This window comes from Lissotriton helveticus, chromosome 9, assembly GCF_964261635.1.
Source record: "Lissotriton helveticus chromosome 9, aLisHel1.1, whole genome shotgun sequence".
In the NCBI taxonomy this organism is placed as follows: domain Eukaryota; kingdom Metazoa; phylum Chordata; class Amphibia; order Caudata; family Salamandridae; genus Lissotriton; species Lissotriton helveticus.
Window position 1 is genome coordinate 599,203,147 of NC_136070.1, and position 27,094 is coordinate 599,230,240.

General features: G+C 43.3%; 1 protein-coding gene across 1 annotated transcript in view; it reads right to left on the bottom strand.

The window, feature by feature from the left end:
• CCDC175 (coiled-coil domain containing 175) overlaps positions 1-27,094 on the bottom strand; it is a 414,158-nt gene that overhangs the window by 229,514 nt on the left and 157,550 nt on the right. The window contains exon 5 of the mRNA XM_078660614.1: positions 16,052-16,280. Within this exon, the coding sequence (XP_078516740.1) occupies positions 16,052-16,280 (229 nt within the window). The remainder of the gene's footprint in view (positions 1-16,051; positions 16,281-27,094) is intronic.

A 27,094-nucleotide genomic window follows, 5' to 3' on the forward strand; every position in this document is an offset into this window, starting at 1 on the left:
ATCGGCACCCAAAGTAGTTTTGTTCAGTGCCGGTAACTACTGTGGTGGTGTGTGCTTTTTTAGACAACATTCTTTTGCTTTTACCAATGTTTGTTATAATAGTGAGGGCACAGCAGCTCCCACACCAATAAGGTTTTACAAAGAGCATGCCAAAACAATTCACACATTGACAAAACTAAAAAGCTGATCACCAATTTCAGACCTACTGGCTTTGCCGATGATTGTTTATTTTCGTTTCCCATAACCCTATTGAAACTGGTTACACTGATTTTCAATATGAATATTTTTGGGAAATAGTAGTGATGAAGCAAGTTTTCGCATATTACGCGACTTGCTCAAATCAAGAACCTCGAATAATTTATAATCCTGTAATACAACTCGTATGTTTTACTAATTTCCTTTATTTTGGATATGCATGTATCTTAGTGATGCTTGCCTATGTGTTTTACTAATACGAATAACCCTTGTCTTAATATGGCCGCCGCTTGGGAATTTTCTACTGCGCATGCGTTAGTCACACTCACGTGACGTGACGTAGTTGCAGTTCTGGTGGGAAAATGTGCGCCTGCGTATTCGCCTCTAAAATGGCTGTCGGAAAACTCACATGGTGAAGCTTGCGCAATTGCTCTCGTGTTATTGTCTGTTGCACTAACTATAATGCAATAGTATATTTTTCTGATTTGAGAAGTATAAAGTAGCTTTTCATGGTATATGGTGAATTCATTTATTTCTATGTTTTAATTTGTTTTCGCTTACTTTTCATGTACCGCGGTATTGAGGGTCTGAGGAGAGGCTCAAGACTCCATATTAAGAGGATAGTCTGCGCATGTCCAAACTCTAGCTGTGGCATTGACAAGATGCCAACTGAAGGTCCCTGCCAAGATGTGCCTGGGAAGATGCACCTTCACCCAGCCGGAGAAACAGAATTTGTACTGCATTCGCAACAATTGTATACTCTGCTATTGTATTCTGTAGAATAGGTCATGGGAACCCCAAATTCACTAGGCGGTTCCATAACATGCAAATACGAGCTTGTAGAAGTTTGTTCTGATTGGTGTGTTGACCTTTCCTACCTGGGGACCAATCGAAATTGGGGATTCTGACACTTTCAACATTTGGGGGGTGGTACACTGACCCGAAAACAGTATAACTAGCCTAGGTTTAGCTAGAGAATTTGTCCGACTTGTCTGAATAGCTGACCTGTCACTGACCCAATGCACTCCATAGGTGACTGAATACAGAGCGCTGCGGAGTACTCTGTCCGAATTTGACCATAGACTCTAAAGGTTTTACTAAACCTTAAGTGCTGGCGGAGCACTTTGCTGGGGAGTTCGCTAACCCAATCGGGGTTCTGACTGATAGCTGCAGAGAGGGTGGAGCGCAGGCGTTGCTTCCGAACTGCGGGTGCTGGTCGTGCCTTGGTGGTCCTGTCCTGATCCTAATCTGGTTTTCCTGTCCTGTCCTGGGGTGTCCAATCTGCACCTGCTGACCCATAGATGACTGTCCTTCTTTGGGGTATTTCCTGTCCTTGACTGATCCGTGGCCAGGGTTGGTCTTCACACCTTTCTAGGTAAATATAGTGCGAAAACTCTATACTGCACCTTCTATTTTTCTGTCTTTGCTTTAATAAAGACATTTCTTTGCATATGTAAATTTTCCATGCTTTCCGCAACCTATTATAAAAGTCCTACAGTATATTTTCCTTAGCATGTTCTTATGTTTCCCTACCTTTTAGAACACATTCTCTCCATACTGTTTATGAAACATAACTGGGGTATATAAATTTCTCCTGAAATCTGATTTTACGTAAAGTTGCTAGGACTATAGCGTGTTCCAATTTTTTCCCTCCTATAGATGTATAGAATTTCTAATCCTTACCTTGCAGTATTTTTCTCAAAACAGTAAAGTCTAGTTCGTGATCCAAATTTCTAAAATCCATTTAGTAGATCGCATTGTTACAACTTTCTTATAGACTCATAAATGGTTGCCCTGACACTGTTTCTCTATGGTTATGTTCTCTTCGTTATCTTGATTATTGATTGCCTTCTAACTGTAAACTTGATGATTTCCGAATCTGATTTCTAGATAAACTTTTAAACCTTCTCAGTTGTCTGTGATCATTTAATGCAGAAATTGAAATAAGTTGGGTTTTGTATTTTGCCTGCCTTTCTTTTACAGCTTGCTCCCTGATCCATTGTGGATCATAGGTACCCGTAACAGTGGATTGGTAAGTCGGGTACAATAGAAATAAGTAAGAAGGAACCAGGGTTGCTGGTAGTAGAGTTGTTAGGTCACCCGAATAATGTATATGATAAATTGGAAAATTATGGGCCTGGTACGTGTATGGTGAAAATTGTTGGCCGGGTGACCTGCGATCTCTATCAGTAATTTTCTGGGAGCAGAGGGATGGTTAGGGACTAGTTAAAGTTAGGTAGGTCTAGTTAAGCTAGATAGGTTGGATGCTGCTAACATTTTATGATAACATTTTATTGCTGCTACGAGGGTAAACAGTTTGTGTGAATTGATCACTCACGTGAAATGTTTGCTTTGAAAATTTATGAAATGTTTTAAATTGTTTTTCTTATTATTGTACTGATATATGTATTAATCCACTCGTTAGTAAAGTGTTTATATGTTTGCTTGGAATCCCCGGGGAATTGAATAGCGAGTGGTGAAGAGAATCCACTTCGCGTTGAGGTCACTGGTCTAAGGAAAGTTAGTGCAGGTTAGGCAGAACTGGAAGCACTAACTAGGGTTTTCTGAATGTATGTTTGAATAAATGATAGCGACAAGATCACTGGCAAAACTTCTATTGTGAGAAAAACCTAGTAAGGGTCACATCGGAAGGAGTAGCAGGTTCATCGGAGCTTGGGTGATAGCAAAGGGGTTCGCTGGTGAAACTTTAGACTTAGTATATATCCCGGAAAGAAGTGGATAAGTCAAAAGAATTAGCAGGTTCCCTAATGCTTGCGTGAAGGGTAGGCAGAAGAGATCTATCCGTAGTGAGTGAAAAGTAAATGGAAGTAGTTTACTTGCAGTGAAACAAATCTTTGCTGTCTAGACACTTGGGTACAGTGGCGAATGTGTATTCGTTTGTAAAATAACAAAGCACTTGCACTTTTAGAGAGAAATTAAGTTTCCGTTACCTTGTGAGGGAGGGAGTCAGTTGCGGAGCTGCTCTGACGTCACTCTGTGCCACGCTGGGATTGGTAGACGCAGCGAGTGTGTAGCGGAGCTCGAATTGTAAAGGAGGGGTGAGCGCCGAAGCGTGAGAACCTGTCTCGCGAAAGGCCGCGCACCCATTGGTCGAGATTATTTGAAACCGTGCACTTCATTGGTTGCACGAAAAATAAAAAACGCACTTGGATTGGAAGTAATTTGTAAACAGAGTCATTAGCAGAAATCGTATGTGGCACTCGTATAGACCGCATACTAGACCTGATCCACGATATTTAGGGCTTGAGAACGATCAGTGGAAAGGGCATAAAACCGACATTATGTACGGAAATAAGAGAAAACTATCCCTTGTAAATAAGGTGAAGAATTATTTCAAAAAGGACAAGCCGATTAAAAAGAGAGAAGGTGTTGTCATTCCGCCACCTAATACTCCCGCATCTTTCATGATGTTTGATAAAGGGTACCACTCGTGTGTACGGTTGGAAAACTGGGCGGAATACACCAAGGATGACGGAATTTTGGCTTTTCCGTTAGAGGGTACATTCAATGGCAGAATTCTATTTAATTTGAGAACCCGAATGAATGACTTACATCCCAGACCTAGATTAACGCAGTACGAAGCTTTAGAGGAATGGGAGATCGAAGCTTTTGAGAGAGACAAGCCCCGAATGGATAAAGGGTTAACAAAATTTTATCCAAAACTAAAACAAGAGACCCGTGATAAAAAGATGAAACAACGGAGACAGAATATGATTGTAGAAGGGCTATTTCCCATGATGCCAATGGGTGGTCCTCCTGCAGGAGAGAAGAGAACAGAAAAATGCAAACATTGGGTGCCCATGGGGGAGTCGGATGATGAATTATTAGATGACATGTTTATGAGAAGTCCGCCTCCTTATAATGAAGGACACCGACCCTCTAGTGAAGGGGATAATTCACGGAGACCTCCTCCCCAGGAAGAGGCCAGATCAGTAAGTGTAGGAGAGAGTCGTCAAATACCTCCGTATAATGAGGGTTTGGGACCTCTAGGTGCTAGAGATAGCTGTCAAAGAGCACCATTTTGTGGGGAGTCAAGATATTCGAGAGAAAGAGACTTCTGCTCTAGACCTCCCTACGAGGGTGAGGCAAGGCCTTCCACGTCAGGAATTCCGTTCTCAAGACCCCCGTCTGAGGAAGAACCAAGATCCCTAGGCACAGGAAGTCTGTTCCCAAAACCTAATTATGGTGAAGGACCAAGTGAGACACATCCCACTGCCCCGAGTTATGCCCCAACTTTGACCCTGCAGGTATTACATGATAATTCTTTAGACAGGATACTGGAGGACAGGGAACGAGAGGCTTTAGCTAAGCAGAGAGCCGAGATAATTCAGAAAATCTCCCAGTTAAATACAAGTCCTGAAGCCTTGACAATCCCGGTAACTATTGGACCAGTGGTTCCGCTGTATGTGGATAGACAGGGAAGTCCGAAGACTCCAGTTATTACTCCAGTTGTAGCACAGCCAAGACCAGAGCCCTTAATTGTGAATGACCAGACCAGTGAATGTGAGTCCGCGGTCTCACTAATGGACCTGCCCATTAGAGGTGCAGGGAAAAGGTTACGGAAGAGACACAATCCTTTTAACACGAGGGAGATTCAAATGGAATCGACTTCGGGTACCAAGAGTGTCACCCTGGTGACTCTTGAAGAAATTGAAAGGTGGAGTCGAGAGTTAGAAAAACAAACTCCTCAGTCGAAACCTTTAGATATTTTCAAGCTTAGAATGGAAATGGAAGAGCTAATGGCAGGAAATGTAGGGTTAGACAGATTAAATACCTATTCTGAAGAAGAGTTGTTGTTTATTGGCAAAAGTTTTACCCGAAACACCAGAGTGCTCCATGAAAAATTACCAGACACTGCAGCTAGTATGGGAATCGATATTTCAAAATCAAAGCCACTGCAGAAACCCTATAGAGCTGATTTTTCAGACAAAGATCTGGAAAATATGAATGTGTCAGGGAAAAAGGCGCAGGTTAAAGAATTATTGACAGTGTTGCAAAAATGGGGAGACGTAGAAAAGTGGACAGCCAGGTGGGCAAAGAAGAAAGATGAGGCCAGATTTAAACAAACGACTTCCAAGTTCGTTCTAAAGGAAGCTGACAAACCTGAGCAGTTATACCCTATGCGTGAAGTGCCAGGTGGAAAATACGTGCACGTTCCATGGTCCAGACAGGATATTGTGTCCTTTGCCAATGACTTTCCAAAATTACGAGAAAAGCCTGTGGACTGGTACAGGCAGGTGGAGAGGTTTGTAAAGGCGCAAAAGTGCTTGTGGAAAGACCTGGATGGGTTTTTCCACATTGTGGTTCCTGTGGATTTATGGACCGAATGCAAGGATGCCATTGATTGGCCCAACAAAGAGTATGATAGGGACCCTGTAACAGGTGCTCCCTCTGATGAGGTAATGCGAAAATATGACCAGGTCATGTTACATCTGAAAATGAAGGTGCCTGCAAAGGAAACTGATTGGACTAAAATAGATAGAACTACGCAGGAGAGGGATGAGTCTGTGCACTCCTTTTATGAGAGACTGTTACAGGTGTTCAAAACTTACAGTGGAATAGATAACATCGAGATGAAGGACATGACCCACTTCATTTACAGGTTTGTAAACGGTTTAAGACCCGAAATTTGCCAGTGGATCAAAGACAATAAGATTTGTTGGCAGTCTAAGAAAATGGATGAGGTCCTACGGTATGCAAAGTACTGTGAGGACGAGATGGCAGATAAGAAAAAGGCACTCAAGGAGAAGGTCATGTGGGCACAAGTGAAGCTAGCAGAACAACAGGAAAAGCAGTTGAATAAGATGAATAAGAATACCCAAAATCAAGGCTCTGGGGGTGGAGGGAAGCCCAAGGTAAAAATGAGCAGAGAAGAAGCTAAAAAGAAATTTCCCTGCCACCAGTGCGGAGAAATCGGGCACTGGAGAGACGAGTGTCCATATTTACAGCATGATAATACCCAAACCCCTGATTTAACTCCACAGACGCAGAATGAAAAACCAAGAAAGACTCAGCATCAGGTAAAGGCAAGTCAATTGCCCCGACCGCCAAAGCCAAATTATAAGGGAAAATCACCACAGGGTGATGACATAGAGATCTGGGGAGGCAATGAGAATAAAAATGCAGCAACTTCGCAGTTTTTGTTGAATGATAACTTTTTCTGTGACGACCAATACTGACGGGGCCTGAGAGGGGAGGACAAGGAGTGTGTTCTTGGCGCCTCCTTGCCGGTAGACCAGTCAGGGCCATACATTGAAGGAAAGGTTGATGGAAATGATGTCACCTTTCTATTGGACACTGGTGCTACCCGTTCTACTGTAAGAACAGCGGACGTTCCAAACCTGCCCCTCTCGGGAGAAGCAATCCAAGTAGTGGGTGTATCTAACAAATTGATTAGTACCCCAGTTACCGAGCCCATGGAGATCACAATAGGGAATTTCAAAGAAATGCATAGATTTGTAGTTTGTGATACCAGTCGAGTAAACTTACTGGGACGTGATTTGTTGTGCAAAATGAACTGCACCATCTTTTGCACACCAAAAGGCGTCGAAATTCAAACCCCAGACGAGGATGGCATCTACAAATTAATGTTAATTAGGCCAGACTCAGAAATTAAACAAATGACTATACAGGACTTACCTGAAGAACTCCAAAAGACAGTGAAACAAGAAGTATGGGAAAGGATGTAGGATTAATGGCAAATGTAGACCCCATACAAATAGCCATGAAAGAAAATGCAGTTTATCCTAATACCAAGCCATACAAAATGAGTGCAGAAGTGAGAGCAGGAGTTGCCATTGAAATAAAAAGACTGCTAGAAGCGAACATCATACAAGAAGTGATGAGTAGCCCATGTAACTCACCTATAATTGGAATTAAGAAACCTAGTGGCAAGTACAGGGTAGTGCAGGACCTGAGAAAGGTAAACAAAATAGTGGTTCCTTGTTGTCCTATTGTTCCAAACCCAGCAGTGATCCTATATCAGATTCCCTGGAATTCTGAGTGGTTTACCGTGATAGACCTATGTCATGCATTCTTTTCGATCCCATTGCATCCAGATAGCAAATTTATTTTCTCATTTGCTTTCGACAGTCACGTGTACGTTTGGAATCGGGTCCCCCAAGGGTACACCGAAAGTCCCTCTATTTTTAATCAGATTTTGAAAAAGTGCCTTGAATCTTTAGTGTTACCTGGAAATTCTGTCTTGGTGCAATATATAGACGACCTTTTAGTGGCATCTAAAAGTCATAGAGATTGTGTTGTTGACACCATTGCCTTACTGAATCACCTAGGTGAAAAAGGACATAAAGTGTCCCCTGACAAATTGCAGTTCTGTACAAAATCAGTGAAATATCTGGGGCACCAGATAGAAAAAGGCATCAGAAAAGTCACTTCTGAGAGAGTCAGAATAATTCGAAACATGCAGTTACCCCGTACTCAGAAAGAAATCAGAATGTTCCTTGGAGTGGTAGGTTACTGCAGGCAATGGATTGTGGGATTTGCAGTCCTGGCAAAACCTTTGATAAAAATGACAAAGAAAGGAGCAAAGGACCCAGTGGAATGGGATGATGAGGGCATGACAGCATTCACTAAATTACGAGAATGTCTGTGTACAGCACCTGCTTTAGGGATGCCTGACTATTCTAAAGAATTTGCCCTATTTTGTGACACACAAGATAATTGTACACTGTCAGTCCTAACTCAGGAGCATGGGTTGACTAGACGTCCAGTGGCCTATTTTTCTGCCACTTTGGATCCAGTGGCTGCTGGATTACCCGGATGTCTGAAAGCAGTAGCTGCAACTTGCACGAATCTAGAACAGAGTGAATCTATTGTCATGGGACATCCTGTAACTGTGTATGTTCCACATGCAGTTGTAATTTTACTGACCCTAACTAAGACCCAGTATCTCAACCCTAGTCGGCTGACTAAATACGAGAGGATTCTCGTGGGTGCTGCAAATGTGGTCATTACTCGGTGTAATATCCTGAACCCAGCTACCCTGCTCCCTGACTCAATGATTATGGAAGCCGAGGGAGAGGATGAACATGACTGCATAGATCTGACAGAATTCAGTACTAAACCACGCCCAGACATTAAAGAAGTACCTTTGCCTGTAGAAGATGAGGAGCTGTTCGTGGATGGCTCATGTATGAGACACGAACTTGTAGGCCTAAGCGCTGCTTATGCTGTAGTCACTCTAGACGCCATTAAAGAAGCTTCCTGTTTATATGGAGTAAAGTCTGCACAAGTAGCCAAATTGATTGCATTGATAAGAGCCTGTAAAATTGGGAAAAACAAAAGAATAACAGTATATACTGACAGTCAGTACTGTTACGGAGTTGTGCATGACTTCGGCCAATTGTGGCTAAGGAGGGAGTTTCTGACTTCTTCAGGTACTCCCATCAGAAATGGGAAAGTTGTACAAGATTTACTGGAAGCAATCCAATTACCAAAAGAATTGGCAGTGGTCAAATGCGCTGCTCATAAATCTGGCATTGACCATGTAACTTTGGGAAATAACTTTGCTGATGAATTGGCCAAACATTGTGCCAGAAATCGCATGTCTGTAAATATTAAACTGGGGGGACCTGGAAACAGCTGCCAACTTATGGTGTTTGAAGAGGTGCCTACCTGGGAAGAGTTGAGAGATTGGCAGCATGCGGTGCCAGAAAAAGAGAAAGAAAAATGGAAGAAACTTGGTTGTCGACCGAGAAGTGAGGATGGTGTCATTGTGGGCCCAAATGGTATGCCTGTGTTGCCTAGACATCTGCTTGCTTCTATGGCCAGACTGATACATGGAGATTCACACACTGGTAGGGACGCCATGGTTCTGGTTTTCCAACAAACATGGTACAATCCGAAGTTCAGGAAGGTAGCAGAGTCACTCTGCCAGAGGTGCTTAACATGTCAGGAGTTTAACGCTGGGAAAAGGACAGTAGTCGAATTGGGAAAAATTGGAAAATCAGGAGGTCCCTTTGTAAGAGTACAGATTGATTTCATCACCATGCCTCGCTGTGAGGGAATGAGATATGTCCTTGTCATTGTCTGCCTGTTTTCAAAGTGGGTGGAAGCCTACCCTGCTAAAAAGAGTGACGCCATAACTGTAGCTAAATTATTACTACGTGAATTAATACCTAGGTTCGGGGTTCCAGTCACAATTGAATCAGATAGAGGAAAACATTTTCAGAATGAGGTAATCGATCAGCTCTGTAAGGCATTTAAGATCTCACAAAAGCTGCACTGTGCATATCGTCCAGAGGCTTCTGGAGTGGTGGAGCAAATAAATGGCACTATAAAATCAAGGTTAGGAAAAATGTGTGACTTTACGGGCATGAACTGGATAAATGCTTTACCTCGTGTTCTGATGGGACTCAGTATTCCAGACCGAAAAACAGGCCTGAGCCCTCATGAGATCCTGATGGGAAGAGTGATGAGACAAGCATGGGTACCAGGACATAAACTGCTAAACATTTCTGATGATTTGGTACTTGAGTACTGCAAGCAACTGGGTGACCAAGTGCGTTCTATCTCTCGCCAGATTGGGGAAGACGCCGTCGCCAATCCAACAACTCCAGTCCACAAATTGGTTCCTGGCGACTGGGTTAGAATCAAGAAACATACTCGTTCGAGTTGCCTTGCACCGAGGTGGGGAAAACAACGCCAAATAATACTGGTGACCACGACAGCGGTGAAGTGTGCCGGCGTTCCAAAGTGGATCCATGCCAGCCATACACAGAAGGTGATTTCAGACAAGAAAACTGACGCTGAAGGTTGTCCAGCTGAGGGGTCTGCAGAAGTTGGTCCTGAAGTAGCTGATGACGAACAACCGAGCACCAGTCAAGATGATTGGATACCCATAATCGACCTGACTAATGACCCAATCCGAACAAGAAGTCAAACCTATGCAGACAGAGAGTGGGATAGAGAGGAAGAGATAGGCACAGGCGAAGATCCTCAGATTATTGAGATTCACGTCAAGTCTGAGGAGGAAGAAGGACAGACAGGGACAGAACAAGTGATCGACACACCTCCACAAACTCCTGAAATCGAAAAGGGATAGACCAGAATTAGTGAAAAGGTTCAAGCAGAAGAAAATCAAGGGATCGAAGTGCTTGAACAGGATCAGATAGAACTAGAAGAACGTGTTCAGGACACAGAAACAGAGACGCTCGAAAGTCAAAATCAGAATACACCTGAACAAGGCCAGCTTAGTAACCAGGCAGAAGAAATAGAAGAAAGACCTGGAACTAGTCAGACAGGAAGGGAAGAATCAGAAGTGCCACAAACAAATGAAAATAAAAGAGCATTAGAAGAAAGCCAAATCACAGTGCCAACTAAAAGACTCAAGAAGAAGAAACATATCGAACCAAGATATATTAAGAGACTGAGACTGAGAATAAAAACAGTAGAGGAAAAACTTGCAGAAAGAAGGAAAAGTCCTCGTATTGCAGAGCAAGTTGGAGAAAGTTCACAAAGAAAGAGTGACCGAACAAAAAGACTGAACGAAAAATACCAAGATCCTGAATGGACATATTTAGTGTTGGAGGAATTTGAAGATCTTGATATAACTGACGAAAGTGACGAAGAACAGACAGCTGATTATTCTGCCAAGGAAGACGAACTAACCTGAAGTTGTGCAGGGTAAGCTACCTGTGCAAAGTTACAAAGAGGGGTTGAGAAATCTTCTTCTGAACGAAAATGTCTGATTCAAATGTGAATGGAAGGCCTAGACGCAGTTGTTGCAAAACATGCTGCAGAGTATGTATATGTAGCATAGCAATAGTGTTAATAATTTGGATAGGACTAACAGTTTTCATTCCTTATATTGTGAGCAAAAATACTAATATTGACCCTACTCAGACTATGACCACTGATACTGAAGAACTGACAACACGAAGTGTAGAAAGACGTGAAAAAACACTCAGACAAACCAAACGAGACTTAGAAGCATCAGATGAGGAAGGACTACACTATCATGGAGTTAAAAACCAGACACAGTTAAATGTTTTCGCTAATCTTTTAGTGCACTATGTAGAAACTATGGAAATAGAAGACTGTTATGTCTGCATGAAGCTACCTACTTCTGTAGCTGAAGGCGTGACGTATCATCACCTACCTTTGACCTATGGAATTTCCTGTAGCATTTTAGCTAGTTTATTTTACAAAAGAGGACCGTTACAGTACTATTACTCTTACTCTGACGTGATATTTTCTGAACTTCCCATACGTGGAAATCTGAATCCTGTACATACTAAAAGTGACGTTACACGTTATATGGGAGAATACTTCCTGACTATAGGTACCATAGACTTAAATGAAGCACCCAGAGATAACTTGACCTGTTCATTACATGAACAAGAAAAAATGTTTTTAAACATGGCAGAGAAAAGAAGGGAGAGTTTCCCAAGAAAGGCAAATGATAAAAGGCAAAGAACTCCTAAATGGGCTGAAAACATGGAAAGCACCTCAAATGGTGGGAGTGGTCCTGCTTTGTTGCTGGATTTCGAAAGAAAAGGGAAACTCTGTCTTCACCGCGATAAGACTAGTTATTATAATAAAATTTTCATTGGTTCCAGTCAATGTGAGCACAATTACAAGGTAATTGGAGGTTGGGATTTCAAAAATGGGTCAGAACCTGTGTTTCCCGGATTTTATTATATATGTGGAAACAAGGCTTATTTCAAATTGCCGGATCACTGGTATGGAAGCTGCTACTTTGGCATTGTCTTCCCGAAAATATACCATGTGAAGGAAATTGCTGGAAGCAATGAAAACACTAATGGCTTAGTGCGTAGTAAAAGAGAAAGCGTAGGTGAAATAATGGGTAGTATTTTTAGTGCACTGATACCTGGAGTGGGAGTGGTTCTGAACACACACAGAATTTGCAAATTATCCACAATAGTGGATGTGTTGTCTACTGACACAGCTCATGGATTCCTGCTGGTCAATACCGAAATGGTTGCGATCAGATCAATGGTTTTGCAGAACAGACTTGCGCTGGACACTTTATTAGCAAAAGAGGGCGGAGTCTGCCGGATGTTGAAAGCGCAACATTGTTGCACTTACATACCGGACAAAAGTGTACAAATCAAAAAGTACGTAAAGAACATTACTAAATTGGAAAAGGAACTCAAACCACTAGAGGTTGATAGTGCCTGGAAGAGACTTACTGATGGTCTCTCCGCTGTAGGTCATTGGTTTGCTAATTTAGGTAAAAGTTTATTGTTCAAGGTACTGATGCCAATTGGAGTGATAGGTTTCATCATCTTTCTCATATTTGTCTATTGCAAATGCCGCAAACACACAAAGAAATACGCTGTGAATAAGAGAGGTGTGAAACGGAGCGTGGATGAACTTGAATTAGAAGACTTGAATAATCAGATTTACAAAAGGGTGAAAAATTCTCACCCTGATAAAGATGTGAAAGAGAAATTGAATAGGATGTTGGAAGAAATAGAAATGCACAAAGTGTGAGAAAAGTTGGCATCTGGTTCCAATAGTTGTGATGATAGTAAATATCATCAAAGAGGGGATTGATGAAGCAAGTTTTCGCATATTACGCGACTTGCTCAAATCAAGAACCTCGAATAATTTATAATCCTGTAATACAACTCGTATGTTTTACTAATTTCCTTTATTTTGGATATGCATGTATCTTAGTGATGCTTGCCTATGTGTTATACTAATACGAATAACCCTTGTCTTAATATGGCCGCCGCTTGGGAATTTTCTACTGCGCATGCGTTAGTCACACTCACGTGACGTGACGTAGTTGCAGTTCTGGTGGGAAAATGTGCGCCTGCGTATTCGCCTCTAAAATGGCTGTCTGAAAACTCACATGGTGAAGCATGCGCAATTGCTCTTGTGTTATTGTCTGTTGCACTAACTGTAATGCAATAGTATATTTTTCTGATTTGAGAAGTATAAAGTAGCTTTTCATGGTATATGGTGAATTCATTTATTTCTATGTTTTAATTTGTTTTCGCTTACTTTTCATGTACCGCGGTATTGAGGGTCTGATGCGAGGCTCAAGACTCCATATTAAGAGGATAGTCTGCGCATGTCCAAACTCTAGCTGTGGCATTGACAAGATGCCAACTCAAGGTCCCTGCCAAGATGTGCCTGGGAAGATGCACCTTCACCCAGCCGGAGAAACAGAATTTGTACTGCATTCGCAACAATTGTATACTCTGCTATTGTATTCTGTAGAATAGGTCATGGGAACCCCAAATTCACTAGGCGGTTCCATAACATGCAAATACGAGCTTGTAGAAGTTTGTTCTGATTGGTGTGTTGACCTTTCCTACCTGGGGACCAATCGAAATTGGGGATTCTGACACTTGAAACATTTGGGGGGTGGTACACTGACCCGAAAACAGTATAACTAGCCTAGGTTTAGCTAGAGAATTTGTCCGACTTGTCTGAATAGCTGACCTGTCACTGACCCAACGCACTCAATAGGTGACTGAATACAGAGCGCTGCGGAGCACTCTGTCCGAATTTGACCATAGACTCTAAAGGTTTTACTAAACCTTAAGTGCTGGCGGAGCACTTTGCTGGGGAGTTCGCTAACCCAATCGGGGTTCTGACTGATAGCTGCAGAGAGGGTGGAGCGCAGGTGTTGCTTCCGAACTGCGGGTGCTGGTCGTGCCTTGGTGGTCCTGTCCTGATCCTAATCTGGTTTTCCTGTCCTGTCCTGGGGTGTCCAATCTGCACCTGCTGTCCCATAGATGACTGTCCTTCTTTGGGGTATTTCCTGTCCTTGACTGATCCGTGGCCAGGGTTGGTCTGCACACCTTTCTAGGTAAATATAGTGTGAAAACTCTATACTGCACCTTCTATTTTTCTGTCTTTGCTTTAATAAAGACATTTCTTTGCATATGTAAATGTTCCATGCTTTCCGCAACCTATTATAAAAGTCCTACAGTATATTTTCCTTAGCATGTTCCTATGTTTCCCTACCTTTTAGAACACATTCTCTCCATACTGTTTATGAAACATAACTGGGGTATATAAATTTCTCCTGAAATCTGATTTTACGTAAAGTTGCTAGGACTATAGCGTGTTCCAATTTTTCCCCTCCTATAGATGTATAGAATTTCTAATCCTTACCTTGCAGTATTTTTCTCAAAACAGTAAAGTCTAGTTCGTGATCCAAATTTCTAAAATCCATTTAGTAGATCGCATTGTTATAACTTTCTTATAGACTCATAAATGGTTGCCCTGACACTGTTTCTCTGTGGTTATGTTCTCTTCGTTATCTTGATTATTGATTGCCTTCTAACTGTTAACTTGATGATTTCCGAATCTGATTTCTAGATAAACTTTTAAACCTTCTCAGTTGTCTGTGATCATTTAATGCAGAAATAGAAATAAGTTGGGTTTTGTATTTTGCCTGCCTTTCTTTTACAGCTAGCTCCCTGATCCATTGTGGATCATAGGTACCCGTAACAGTGGATTGGTAAGTCGGGTACAATAGAAATAAGTAAGAAGGAACCAGGGTTGCTGGTAGTAGAGTTGTTAGGTCACCCAATTAATGTATATGATAAATTGGAAAATTATGGGCCTGGTACGTGTATGGTGAAAATTGTTGGCCGGGTGACCTGCGATCTCTATCAGTAGCATGCATTAACACATGTTACTAAATGATGCTGCAAAGAAACGGTACCTGAAATTTTACAATAGTTTAGCAAAATGTTTTTTTTCCTGCTTTCATTTTTTATGAACCTTTTTATTTTGAAAGCAATGAATCCAATCTTGCTTTCATGCTTCTGCAAATATTTGCATCAAATCAGAGAGCATTCTGGGAGCATTATACATAGCCTCATACTGCTAAACTTTGAAAACGAGTGTACACATTTTTATGCTGGAACCACTGTCAGTAGTGCAATCGGAGCTTACAACATTTACTTAGAGCCTCACCCTAATAACAAAGGCTTTCAATTAACAAACCACAAATACAAGTTTGAACAGCATTAACATATGGACAAAAATGTAACTTTAACTGAAGACAGTGCCCTTCCCTGATCCAAAATGTGGTACTGAAAACTGTCAGCCAAAGGGTTTGTGCTGCAGGGGGTTGGGCCTACTTGTCCTAAGGACAAAATGCACATGAAAACTTGTAGCCCTTGACCCCAAACAATTTGTCCCGGGCGTTGGGCTAAAGGAATTCAACATCCCTGATAAATGTATATTTTGCCTTTATTACAGTCAATGCCTTAACAGTGGAAATTGCTCACTTTGCCACTGGATTCATGCAAGCCTGGCTGAAGACGGCTGTAATGCCAGAAACCGGTCCTAGGAAGCTTGTTTCCGGTCCAGGGAAGGCATGGCTTGGCAGTTCGGGCTGGACTGTTCCCATGAGGCACTGGGTCAGACTCATTTGCATATGGCCATGTCTGAACTGGGGTGGCAGAGTGGGCTAAAGAACGGTGATGGATTAAACCCAGATCTGTTGATTGGGTGTGAGTGTTTGATTGGTTCAGATGCTCCGTCCATCACCACCTACTTTTGTACCGCTTAACAGTGGAAAAGGCACCTATCATTTGGACAGGAATGAAGAAGGAATAAGTACCACTCACATTGTCCTTATATTTGTCATTCCTCCCTTTCTGAAATATGTTCTCTTAGAGTCCCATTTAAATTCACATGCATTCACGCATGCACCTATGAACGTACATGCTAATTAACAGGAGTGTGAAGGCATAAGCTTACAAACAGTACATAACACACACACCACAATCTCAATGATACATATTTCTCTACAACAGTATAGGTTATGCCTGATAAAATCATGCATTACAGATTAGTGTTAAGTGCTGTACCCCTTTACCTCTTTATTAAGTATCTCTATTTCTTTGGCGTGCTGCTTCTTTTCCAGAGCCAAGTCTTCTTCCAAGTCATGAAGGCACAATGCCAAGTCACTGACTGCCATTTTGGCATCTCTTGATTTGCTGTAGGTCTCATTCAAATCAATATTCTTATCAGCTTTATTTGCCATATGAACATTCAGTTGCTGCACAACTTCTTCGTGTCGTTCCCACATCTTTTTCACACGGTCGCTGGTAGACAAAAAACATAAACTTGTAGGAATTATTCATGAATATGGTTCTAAGAATAAGTACAATACTATGGAGATAGCAGCAAAAATAATTGGGAAAATCCATGAAAAGAAGTGGAAACGAAATGGGGTTAGTAGACCACAAAAACACATGATGGGCTATATGTGAGAATACTATTGACAGAAACATTGGTATATATATATATATATATATATATATATATATATATATATATATATATATATATATATATATATATATATATATATATATATATATATATGTCAAACACAATGCCCAAAAGCATTTGAGAAGGCACTCTAGTGCGCCCTCACCATTCGGCATTTCAATGCAGCGCACGTCAAAGCTCCAAAGTTTATAATTAGTGCCAATGCGTTTAAAGGCTCAGCGCCTCTTCTTTATGGGCAGCTCCTCAAACGTAACACTGAAGACTCACTTCTTGTTGTTTACAGCAATTTTATTTCCAACATGGCCCCCAGTGGGCATTGCTCAGTGCAAAATATTTTAATGCCTTATGGGAATTGTGGTCCCAATTGCAAGTACTGTATTTCTTTTAGTAAGTTAAAGTGCACGTTTGAAAAATAAAAGCATTTCTCTTGTCCTTTAGTAGGATTCGGTGCTTTGTGAGGAGCCATTTTCGCATCTGGGGCGCTGCTCTTTCCGGAGTCGATTTATTCGGCTCTAAAGCCTCTCTTCGTTCGAGATGGTGCCCTCTCCATGGAAGGACGGCCGTTCTCAAAATATTGTCAAACAAGATGCCCAAAATCATTTGAGAAGGAACTCGTGTGCACCCTCACCATTCGGCATTTCAATGCAGCGCACCTCAAAGCTCCAACTTTTATAATTAGTGTCAACACGTTTCTAGGCTCAGCGCCTCTTCTTTATGGGCAGCTCATGAAATGTAACACTGAAGACTCACTTTCTTGTTGTTTCCGGCAATTTTATTTCCAACATGGCCTCCAGTGGGCGTTGCTCAGTGCAAAATATGTTAATGCCTTATGGCACTAATCGTGAACTTTGGAGCTTTGAGGTGCGCTGCATTGAAATGACGAATGGTGAGGGCGCAGTCGAGTGCCTTCTCAAATGCTTTTGGGCATCTTGTTGGACAATATTTTAGGTTTAAACCTATAATAACTGATAAAACCCCACCAGAAGGGAAATAGCCCTCACCAGTGTAAACATATAAACACTGAAATAAAACCTGCACAACCACAAACTAAATGCCATTCAAAGAAAGGGAAAGGAGAGTTAAACAGTCATTTTTATTTCTTCCTTAAGGGTTCAATACAATGTAACTTTGTTATAAAAGGTAGCAGTAAGAAAGACTGTGCTAACATTATTCTGCTTGAGTTTTGTTGTTTAGGGATATCACTAAACTAATGTTTCTTATTCCTTTTTTCAGTTTTGTGGTCTTTGGTCTAAAGATACAGGGATTAGAAGCATATTTTAGGTGTTGTTTATTTATTTTATAAACTTTAGAGAATCAGGAAATATCAAAATCATATTTGAATTATTAGCTACATTTGAGTCTTTCACTGATAGGAATAATTTAGGTTTCATACGAATCTTTCCCAATATGTAACATTACATTTACCCACAGAGAGTGGGTAAATACCCATGATAGATCAGCCCCCTTTTCTAGTGCGTCAGTATTGATAGTAGGTGAATTGCCAAACACCACAGACTTTAAACATTCAATGCAAGTTATAGTGACAGGTATATGTGAAAAGAGTGCAGTCACAAAGCATCTGGGATACTGGTGAAAACATTACACCAGACGTTTGGAAAACATGGCAAGCAGTGTCACTTGGAAAGCTGCTGCAAAAAGTTCTTACCAAGTTCAACAAAGATTGGAGTGATTTTGTTTGTATTTGCAGTGATTCAACTACGTTTATGAAAAAGTTTGGTTTGACACTCAAAATCGATACCTGAGCTGAAGTGCTTCCCTGTAAGAGATTCTTGCCACTTGGTAGATGGTATGCTGAAAGCATCTTTGCAATCTTCAGAGTTAATGAAGAATACTATTGACTTTTTAGTCCATTCTGGTGCACTGTTTTGTTATGCACAGAAACTAAAACGCACATTTTGTGCTTTGTGTGGCATCAAAGAAAGAGTCATCCCAATTGTGTCACTTAGCTGGTGGTTCAGAGTCCTAGAGGCCATGAATGCTATATTATCCATGATGCAACCGTTTACAAAACTTCTGCTGAGTGATGATGCCAAAGGCAAGAAATGTGAGGTTCTTTGGTCACATATTGACAGTGATTTAAAAAAAAGTACACTCTACTGCATTCTTAGATTTTTACAGGAAAGCATGACTGCTGTAGTAGACATGATAAACAAAACTAGAGTCGGAAAACACCCTTGTCTATCAAGCGTTCGGCATAATTGGTGTAGATGTGAAGCATCTCCTTGAGAGTAGACTGGGTGACACTTTTAGTGACTTTGGCACTGCAACATATTCCATGTTAGTGTGCTTGCAACTTGGTAAGCATAGAAATGTTGAGGAGCAATTCAGGAACTTTTAATTTACAATGTATGAGAAATAGCAATTCACCAACCATGGCATTTGAAGTCAATGAAGCCTCACTGTGGTACTCTGTAAAAGTTATAGATCCTTTCCATAAAGGAACATTTTCTCAGGAGTTTCAAAAGTGCTGCCTCATTTTTGACCGCTTCAATAACTCTGAGAGCATATGCGCCCAGTTCAACGCATTTGTTGCAAAACCTGTCGCAGAGAACTATAATCTTCAGGGGCACCAGTATTGGCATGAATAGCTATGTCCGTGGTTAGACTATTTTGGTGTTGCCTGTCTCAAGTTCCATAAACACCGGAAAAACACTGTTTCTGTTGTTTATAATGGCACGAAAATGTGTAACCACTGATAACCACTGTTTTTTTAAGGTATTGAATTCACTTGAAAACACAGAAAAAAAACAACAGAATAGAATGTTGTAAAAATAGAAACTGAAAACAGTAAAGCATATATATATAGTCTATTCTCCATTTCCATGTATTGTAACGATCAGTGATTGGTAGAAGTGTGATTTAAACTAAGGAGGGTGTGAGCACTAGTTTACCAGCGAGCAAGGCGACCGGGATTGCCGAAACGCGTTTGGTAGAGGGCACAGCAAAGCACTGTATAAATGATTAAAAAATAAAATTACCAGCGGCTGCTGCTGATTTGAAGAGTCCGTCTCTCTCGTCTTCTTTGGCGTGGGGATTACTGCGCAGAGAGTGGAAACTGGATATATATACATATATATATATATATATATATATATTCATAACTGCACAGGAACCCTTTCGACAAACAGCCACTGGAAGTTTCTTTAAGCATGGTTTAATGGCAGCATGCTGGCAGCTTACACTGAACAGAAAGCACCTTCATTAAAATCCTACGCCAGACGCGTTTCAAGAGCCACACGCTCTCTTCTTCAGTGGCGTGCAGGTTATAACGTGGATTGAAGCGCCCGCTCTGGCTCACAGTTAATATTCTCCACCTGCCTCAGTGGGCGTGGCCGACAGCATGGCCTTCTGGATGGTGTAGTCAGAGCCTGTATTTCCCCAGTGGGAGTGCGATGACAGCCCGCCGCTGCAGCGGATCCTGATCAGGCCCCTGCTGGGTGTCTTTTCTAACAGGAGGGAAGATGGACTGGTGTCATTGCAGGGTGACACTCGTTCTCAGCACTATGGCAACAAAAAAGCAAGACAGTGAGACTGACTGTTTGGCGATTTCGATCCACTTGGAAAGATATACGGTTTTATATGTGAATATGAAGCACTCCCACTGGGGAAATACAGGCTCTGACTACACCATCCAGAAGGCCATGCTGTCGGCCACGCCCACTGAGGCAGGTGGAGAATATTAACTGTGAGCCAGAGCGGGCGCTTCAATCCACGTTATAACCTGCACGCCACTGAAGAAGAGAGCGTGTGGCTCTTGAAACGCGTCTGGCGTAGGATTTTAATGAAGTTGCTTTCTGTTCAGTGTAAGCTGCCAGCATGCTGCCATTAAACCGTGCTTAAAGAAACTTCCAGTGGCTGTTTGTCGAAAGGGTTCCTGTGCAGTTATGAATTTAAAAGCGGCTGTTTCCCGGTCGCGATGACAGCCCGCCGCTGCAGCGGATCCTGATCAGGCCCCTGCTGGGTGTCTTTTCTAACAGGAGGGAAGATGGACTGGTGTCATTGCAGGGTGACACTCGTTCTCAGCACTATGGCAACAAAAAAGCAAGACAGTGAGACTGACTGTTTGGCGATTTCGATCCACTTGGAAAGATATACGGTTTTATTTGTGAATATGAAGCACTCCCACTGGGGAAATACAGGCTCTGACTACACCATCCAGAAGGCCATGCTGTCGGCGACGCCCACTGAGGCAGGTGGAGAATATTAACTGTGAGCCAGAGCGGGCGCTTCAATCCACGTTATAACCTGCACGCCACTGAAGAAGAGAGCGTGTGGCTCTTGAAACGCGTCTGGCGTAGGATTTTAATGAAGTTGCTTTCTGTTCAGTGTAAGCTGCCAGCATGCTGCCATTAAACCGTGCTTAAAGAAACTTCCAGTGGCTGTTTGTCGAAAGGGTTCCTGTGCAGTTATGAATTTAAAAGCGGCTGTTTCCCGGTCGCGATGACAGCCCGCAGCTGCAGCGGATCCTGATCAGGCCCCTGCTGGGTGTCTTTTCTAACAGGAGGGAAGATGGACTGGTGTCATTGCAGGGTGACACTCGTTCTCAGCACTATGGCAACAAAAAAGCAAGACAGTGAGACTGACTGTTTGGCGATTTCGATCCACTTGGAAAGATATACGGTTTTATTTGTGAATATGAAGCACTCCCACTGGGGAAATACAGGCTCTGACTACACCATCCAGAAGGCCATGCTGTCGGCCACGCCCACTGAGGCAGGTGGAGAATATTAACTGTGAGCCAGAGCGGGCGCTTCAATCCACGTTATAACCTGCACGCCACTGAAGAAGAGAGCGTGTGGCTCTTGAAACGCGTCTGGTGTAGGATTTTAATGAAGTTGCTTTCTGTTCAGTGTAAGCTGCCAGCATGCTGCCATTAAACCGTGCTTAAAGAAACTTCCAGTGGCTGTTTGTCGAAAGGGTTCCTGTGCAGTTATGAATATATATATATATATATATTACCTACTGGCGGTCGCCAGTAGGTATATATAGTTAGGATTTTTTCTCTATGGGTTTTTTGAAAATTCTATGTCTAATAACTTTGGCGTTTGTGGACGGAATTGGCTGAAATTTTCAGGAAAATGGCACATTTTGTTTCTGAGCAGCCCTTGAAAATTTGGGGGGGGTTCGTCAAGGGGGGGCCGAGAAAAAAGGGGGGTCCCAAAACGTGTTTTTAACATTGAGTTTTAAATAGGGCGGTTGGCCTCACTTTTAGCCCGAACGGCTGAATGGATTTGCACGAAACTTGGCAAAATTGTAGGGACTGGTAGCCCGATGTGCCTTTTGTAGGTCTCAATATATGTGCTCCAGTGGATTTTGAGAAATTAACGTTTAAAAAAAGATATATATCTGTAACAGCGGACCGGGCAGCGCACTGGTTCGCGGACTTTTCGCGCAACGGAGCTTTGTGAAGCGAAGCTGATTGGTTCTCCGGCGTCTGTCAACATTCCAAACAGTCCGTAGCGGCCGCCATCTTGTCTCTCGGTAGGATCGAGAGACAAGAGGAGGCCGAAGCGAAGGGGCAAATGACCATAAGGGGGCATAGTACATTGTCGCTCACCCCCTAGGTTTGATGTGGAGGTTTTAAAAGGGCCCCGCGGGGCAAAAAAAAATAAAAATAATAATAATCGAACAGGTGAATGGATTTGCACGAAACTTGGCAAAATTGTAGGGACTGGTAGCCCGATGTGCCTTTGCTAGATCTCAATATATGTGCTCCAGTGGATTTTGAGAAATTAACGTTCAAAAAAAGGTATATATCTGTAACAGCGCACCGCTTCGCGTACTTTTCGCGTTACGGAGCTTTGCGAAGCGAAGCTGATTGGCTCTCCGGTGTCTGTAAACATTCCAAACAGTCCGTAGCGGCCGCCATCTTGTCTCTCGGTAGGATCGAACAGCTGAATGGATTTGCACGAAACTTGGCAAAATTGTAGGGACTGGTAGCCCGATGTGCCTTTGCTAGGTCTCAATATATGTGCTTCAGTGCATTTTGAGAAATTAACGTTCAGAAACAAGATATATATCTGTAACAGCGCTCCGCTTCGCGGAGATAAAATTATATGTGTATTACCTAGCTGTTGCTAACACCAGTTAGCGACGGCTAGTAGAAGATAGCGACCATCTTGGGCCCCACTTTGCATGTGAGTGATATTTATCACTAATGACATGCAAAGTGGGCATGCCAAGATGTTAGCGACTGGAAACAGTCGCTAACATCGCTATCTCCTATTATCAACTTTTGGAAATATTCGAGATAAGGGCGAATATCTCTAAAAGCTACCACCTGCCCTGAGCAGTTCTTAGCCATGTTATCCAATGGGAGGTGGATAACATGGCTAAGAGCATTAGCTCGGTAATGCATGAATATCGCTGAGTTTTCAGCGATATTAATGCATTGCGGTCGTTTTTTATCGTATTTCCGATAAACCTTGATAATAGCAAGGTTTATCTGCGATAATTTCTGACGGTAAAAAAATCGTTGCTAAGCATCGTTAGGGATAAATATCGCTTAACTTTGGTAATATGCCCCAACGTCTGTTAACGTTCGATTCGAAGGAAATCAGGAAGTGTTGAAAAACATTGTCTGCGCCATCTTGTCTTTTTTCAAATGCCACACTTTTGTCGTGCACGGCAGCCATTTTAGATGCCTTGACCAGACCCACTCTGTGCACGCTGTCGATCCTTAGCATGGCTCCCCACCCTCGCAAACATCTCCCCCAGGCAGTGGTCACCCCCGCTCTCTGTCTTATGCATGGGTAATAAACCTCCCCCATCTGCGCTGCTGTTCCCTGAGAATCACACCCTGTGCCCGCCCGACACCTCCCTTTCGCCCTATTCACTACCGCACCCTCTGACACTCCTTTTCCTCTGTGTCCGATTGTCCAGGCTGGTCCTAGGGTATCAGCTAGCCCTGCAGATGTAGTTTATGGCCACAGCTGTAAAGAATCACCCCTCTTCAAAGGAGTTATAGTAGATGAAGGCCCACACTCGATGAGATTCGTCACAGCAGAAGCGTTGCTATTATCTGAAAACCATCCTGTATTGTGATTGGGGAGGGGACCGAGCCTGAAGCGGAAGATTCCAGGGATGACTGTTTGTACATCAAAGTTTTTACAATTATGTGTCACATTAAAAATATATAGCACTCCGACAAAGTAGTAAGATTATAAAACTTTAATAATTTATAAATATATACAAGAAAACAAAAATAGTAATAACATATAAACATTTTTAGGGAAAAACAACGAAGTAGCGGTCGGCTGTGCGAATAGTCCCAACGCAGCACAACGTCCAGATTTCCGGCGTGGGGCGTCGCGGGGGGTGGGTCATCAGTAGCAAACTGTTGTGCGAATAGTTCCAAGGCAGCAGAACGCGTTGAAATCTAGATGACACGAAAGTGATGTCTAGTAAGTTGCCACCCAGCAAATAACGGCATGGGGCGTCGCGGGGGGTGGGTCATCAGTAGCAAACTGTTGCGCGAATAGTTCCAAGGCAGCAGAACGATGGCACCAAGGTGATGTCCAGTAAGTTGCCGCACTGGTTTTGGTATCCTACAATGCTGCTCCGAATAACGGCGTGGAGCGCCCCGGGGGAGGCGGCGTGAATGGGCCTCTCCAGGTGGAGTGTCATCTGTTGTAGTGGGGCGCCCCTTTACCGTTTCAGTTGCCATTCCGTCCGTTTTTGGTCCACTGTGTCAAAAGCCGCAATTCAGCTGAGTTGCGCCCACTCTTGCGGTGCAGCGATAGGCGGCTGTCACAGGACTCTCAAAATGGCGGCAGGCTGTTTCCTTTTTGGGCCTGGTCCACTGAAATGGCCCTGGGACACCTTGGAAATCGGACGCTTGTCTGCTAGGTCTTGGACCTCATTCTCGAAAGCGTCCCCTCCGCCTTGAGAATTCATCAAAAGTTTTGGGGGCTCCGACTCCTGCAGGCTTCTGGTGGGGAGCGGCTGCCATGATTGCTCGCGGAATGACCACGACTGAGCTACGAGATGGTGGTGCTTTCATGCTGACGCCAGCTTCAGTCTGAAACATCCAGAAACAAGGTGGGGCTTTCATCGTTTGGGGAAAAAAAAAAGTTTTCATCCTATGAAAAGTGTTGTTTTTAGGTCACATGATCAAGCCTTCCATCATTAGGAAACCAAAAGTAAAATGAACCAATGAAAAGTTTTATAAACAAGTCACATGACCTGTTATGCGGCATAGGGTGTAAAATTAGGAGAAAATACGTTGGCACGTGAGGCGGCGTCAGTAGCGGACCGATGTGCAAATAGGCCGAAGGCAACACAACGCGCCAAGATCTGGATGGCACCGAGGTGGTGTCCAGCAAGTTGCAGCACTGGTGTGGCCATCCTACAATGCTGAAAGTCGGCGTGGGGCGCCCCGTTGGCCTGTGAGTTTGCGTCAGTAGCGGACCGATGTGCGAATAGGCCGAAGGCAGCACAACGCGCCAAGATCCGGATGGCACCGAGGTGGTGTCTAGTAAGTTGTCGCACTGGTGTGGCCATCCAACAATGCTGAAAGTCGGCGTGGGGCGCCCCGTTGGCCTGTGAGTTTGCGTCAGTAGCGGACCGATGTGCGAATAGGCCGAAGGCAGCACAACGCGCCAAGATCCGGATGGCACCGAGGTGGTGTCTAGTAAGTTGCCGCACTGGTGTGGCCATCCTACAATGCTGAAAGTCGGCGTGGGGCGCCCCGTTGGCCTGTGAGATGGTGTCAGTAGCGGACTGATGTGTGAATGGGGCCAAAGGAAGCGCAATAATATTTTCTACTATATTTTCAGAGTAGAAGACACCACAAGGCGCTGAGATGCCAAGATCCGGATGGCACCGAGGTGATGTGTAAGTTGCGGACGGATGTGCGAATGGGGCCAAAGGCAGCTCAACAATATTTTCTGAAGAGAATACACCACAAGGCGCTGAGATGCCAAGATCCGGATGGCACCGAGGTGATGTCTAAGTTGCGGACCGATGTGCGAATGGGGCCAAAGGTAGCGTAACAAGATTTTCTGTATGGAAGATACCACTAGGCGTTGAGATGCCAAGATTCGGATGGCACCGAGGTGATGTCTAGGAAGTTGTGCCACTGGTGTGGCCATCGTACAATGGTAAAAGTCGGCGTGGGGCGCCCTATTGGCCTGTGAGATGGTGTCAGTAGCGGACTGATGTGCGAATGGGGCCAAAGGCAGCGCAACAATATTTTCTGACTGACACCACAAGGCGCTGAGATGCCAAGATCCGGATGGCATCGAGGTGATGTCTAAGTTGCGGACTGATGTGCGAATGGGGCCAAAGGCAGCGTAACAATATTTTCTGTATGGAAGATACCACTAGGCGTTGAGATGCCAAGATTCGGATGGCACCGAGGTGATGTCTAGCAAGTTGTTGTGGTCATCCTACAATGCTGAAACTCGGCGTGGGTCACCCCATTAGCCTGTGAGATGGCGTCAGTAGCGGACCGATGTGCGAATAGGCCGAAGGCAGCACAACGCGCCAAGATCCGGATGTCACCGTGGTGGTTTCATAGTTGAGAGGCACTTCATCTGCAGTGGGGCGCCGAGATCCGGATGGCACCGAGGTGATGTCTAGCAAGTTGCTGTACTTGTGTGGTCATCCTACAATGCTGAAACTCGGCGTGGGTCGCCCCATTAGCCTGTGAGATAGCTGTTCTTTGGATTTGGGCCTGGTCCACTAAAATGGCCCTGGGACACCTAAGAACTCGAACGCTCGATTTTTTTTCCCTTTCCTGTACATGCAAAAAAAGGTAAATGCCCGGTATGTTACACGCTTCATCTGCCACGATGAACTCTCCAGAGGAACCGAAAAAATATATAGTTGTGGTAACTATACCATGCATCGTCATATGGAGAGGTGGCACCAATTAATTATAGTGCTGCATAAAAGAGAGATTTGGAGGAGAACCCCTGACCTGCTAGTACATTCATCAAAGAAGTGGCACTGAGAGCTTCAGAGGCAAGGGAAACGGTCCCAAATATTTAGAAGAACTTTGGAAAGATTAAAATGACATGTTTAGATTGTGGTAAATTAATTTCATGTGGGCAGATGAGTGTTACTCTAATAAATACAGCATATGAACATCATCATAGTCGATGGTTGGTAGAGACATTTTGACTATATCCTGGACCTGCCCGTCCTCGCCCAAAATGGCGCCGGAATAAATGGGACTCGTAACTCCTTGTTGTGTACTGGTTGCAGAACCTTGAAATCACGAGATACGTATGCAGTTTTGAAGCACATGGCGGGCGGGGACGAGAATTGATTGAATATTTCGACATCCCTATTGATATTAAGTTCTGATGTGTTATTGATTACTGTACTGTTGAAAATTCGAATTAACGTCACCCATGGTACTTGCCCGCAAATGTATATCTAGATAATTTTATTGTAACTGGCCCTGTCGTATTTTAATTATAAAATGTACGTCCACCGATTCCGTAACTGTTAGACACCTTAGTTTTTGCAACCTAATGGGCCGCCCGTTACGTTCCTCTACAGTGTAAATGTCTATTCATCATATACGATTACAGTTTGCTCTGTGGCAGGCCCACGTGGTTATAGGCTCGTATTTGTATAATGAAATTTTCACAAT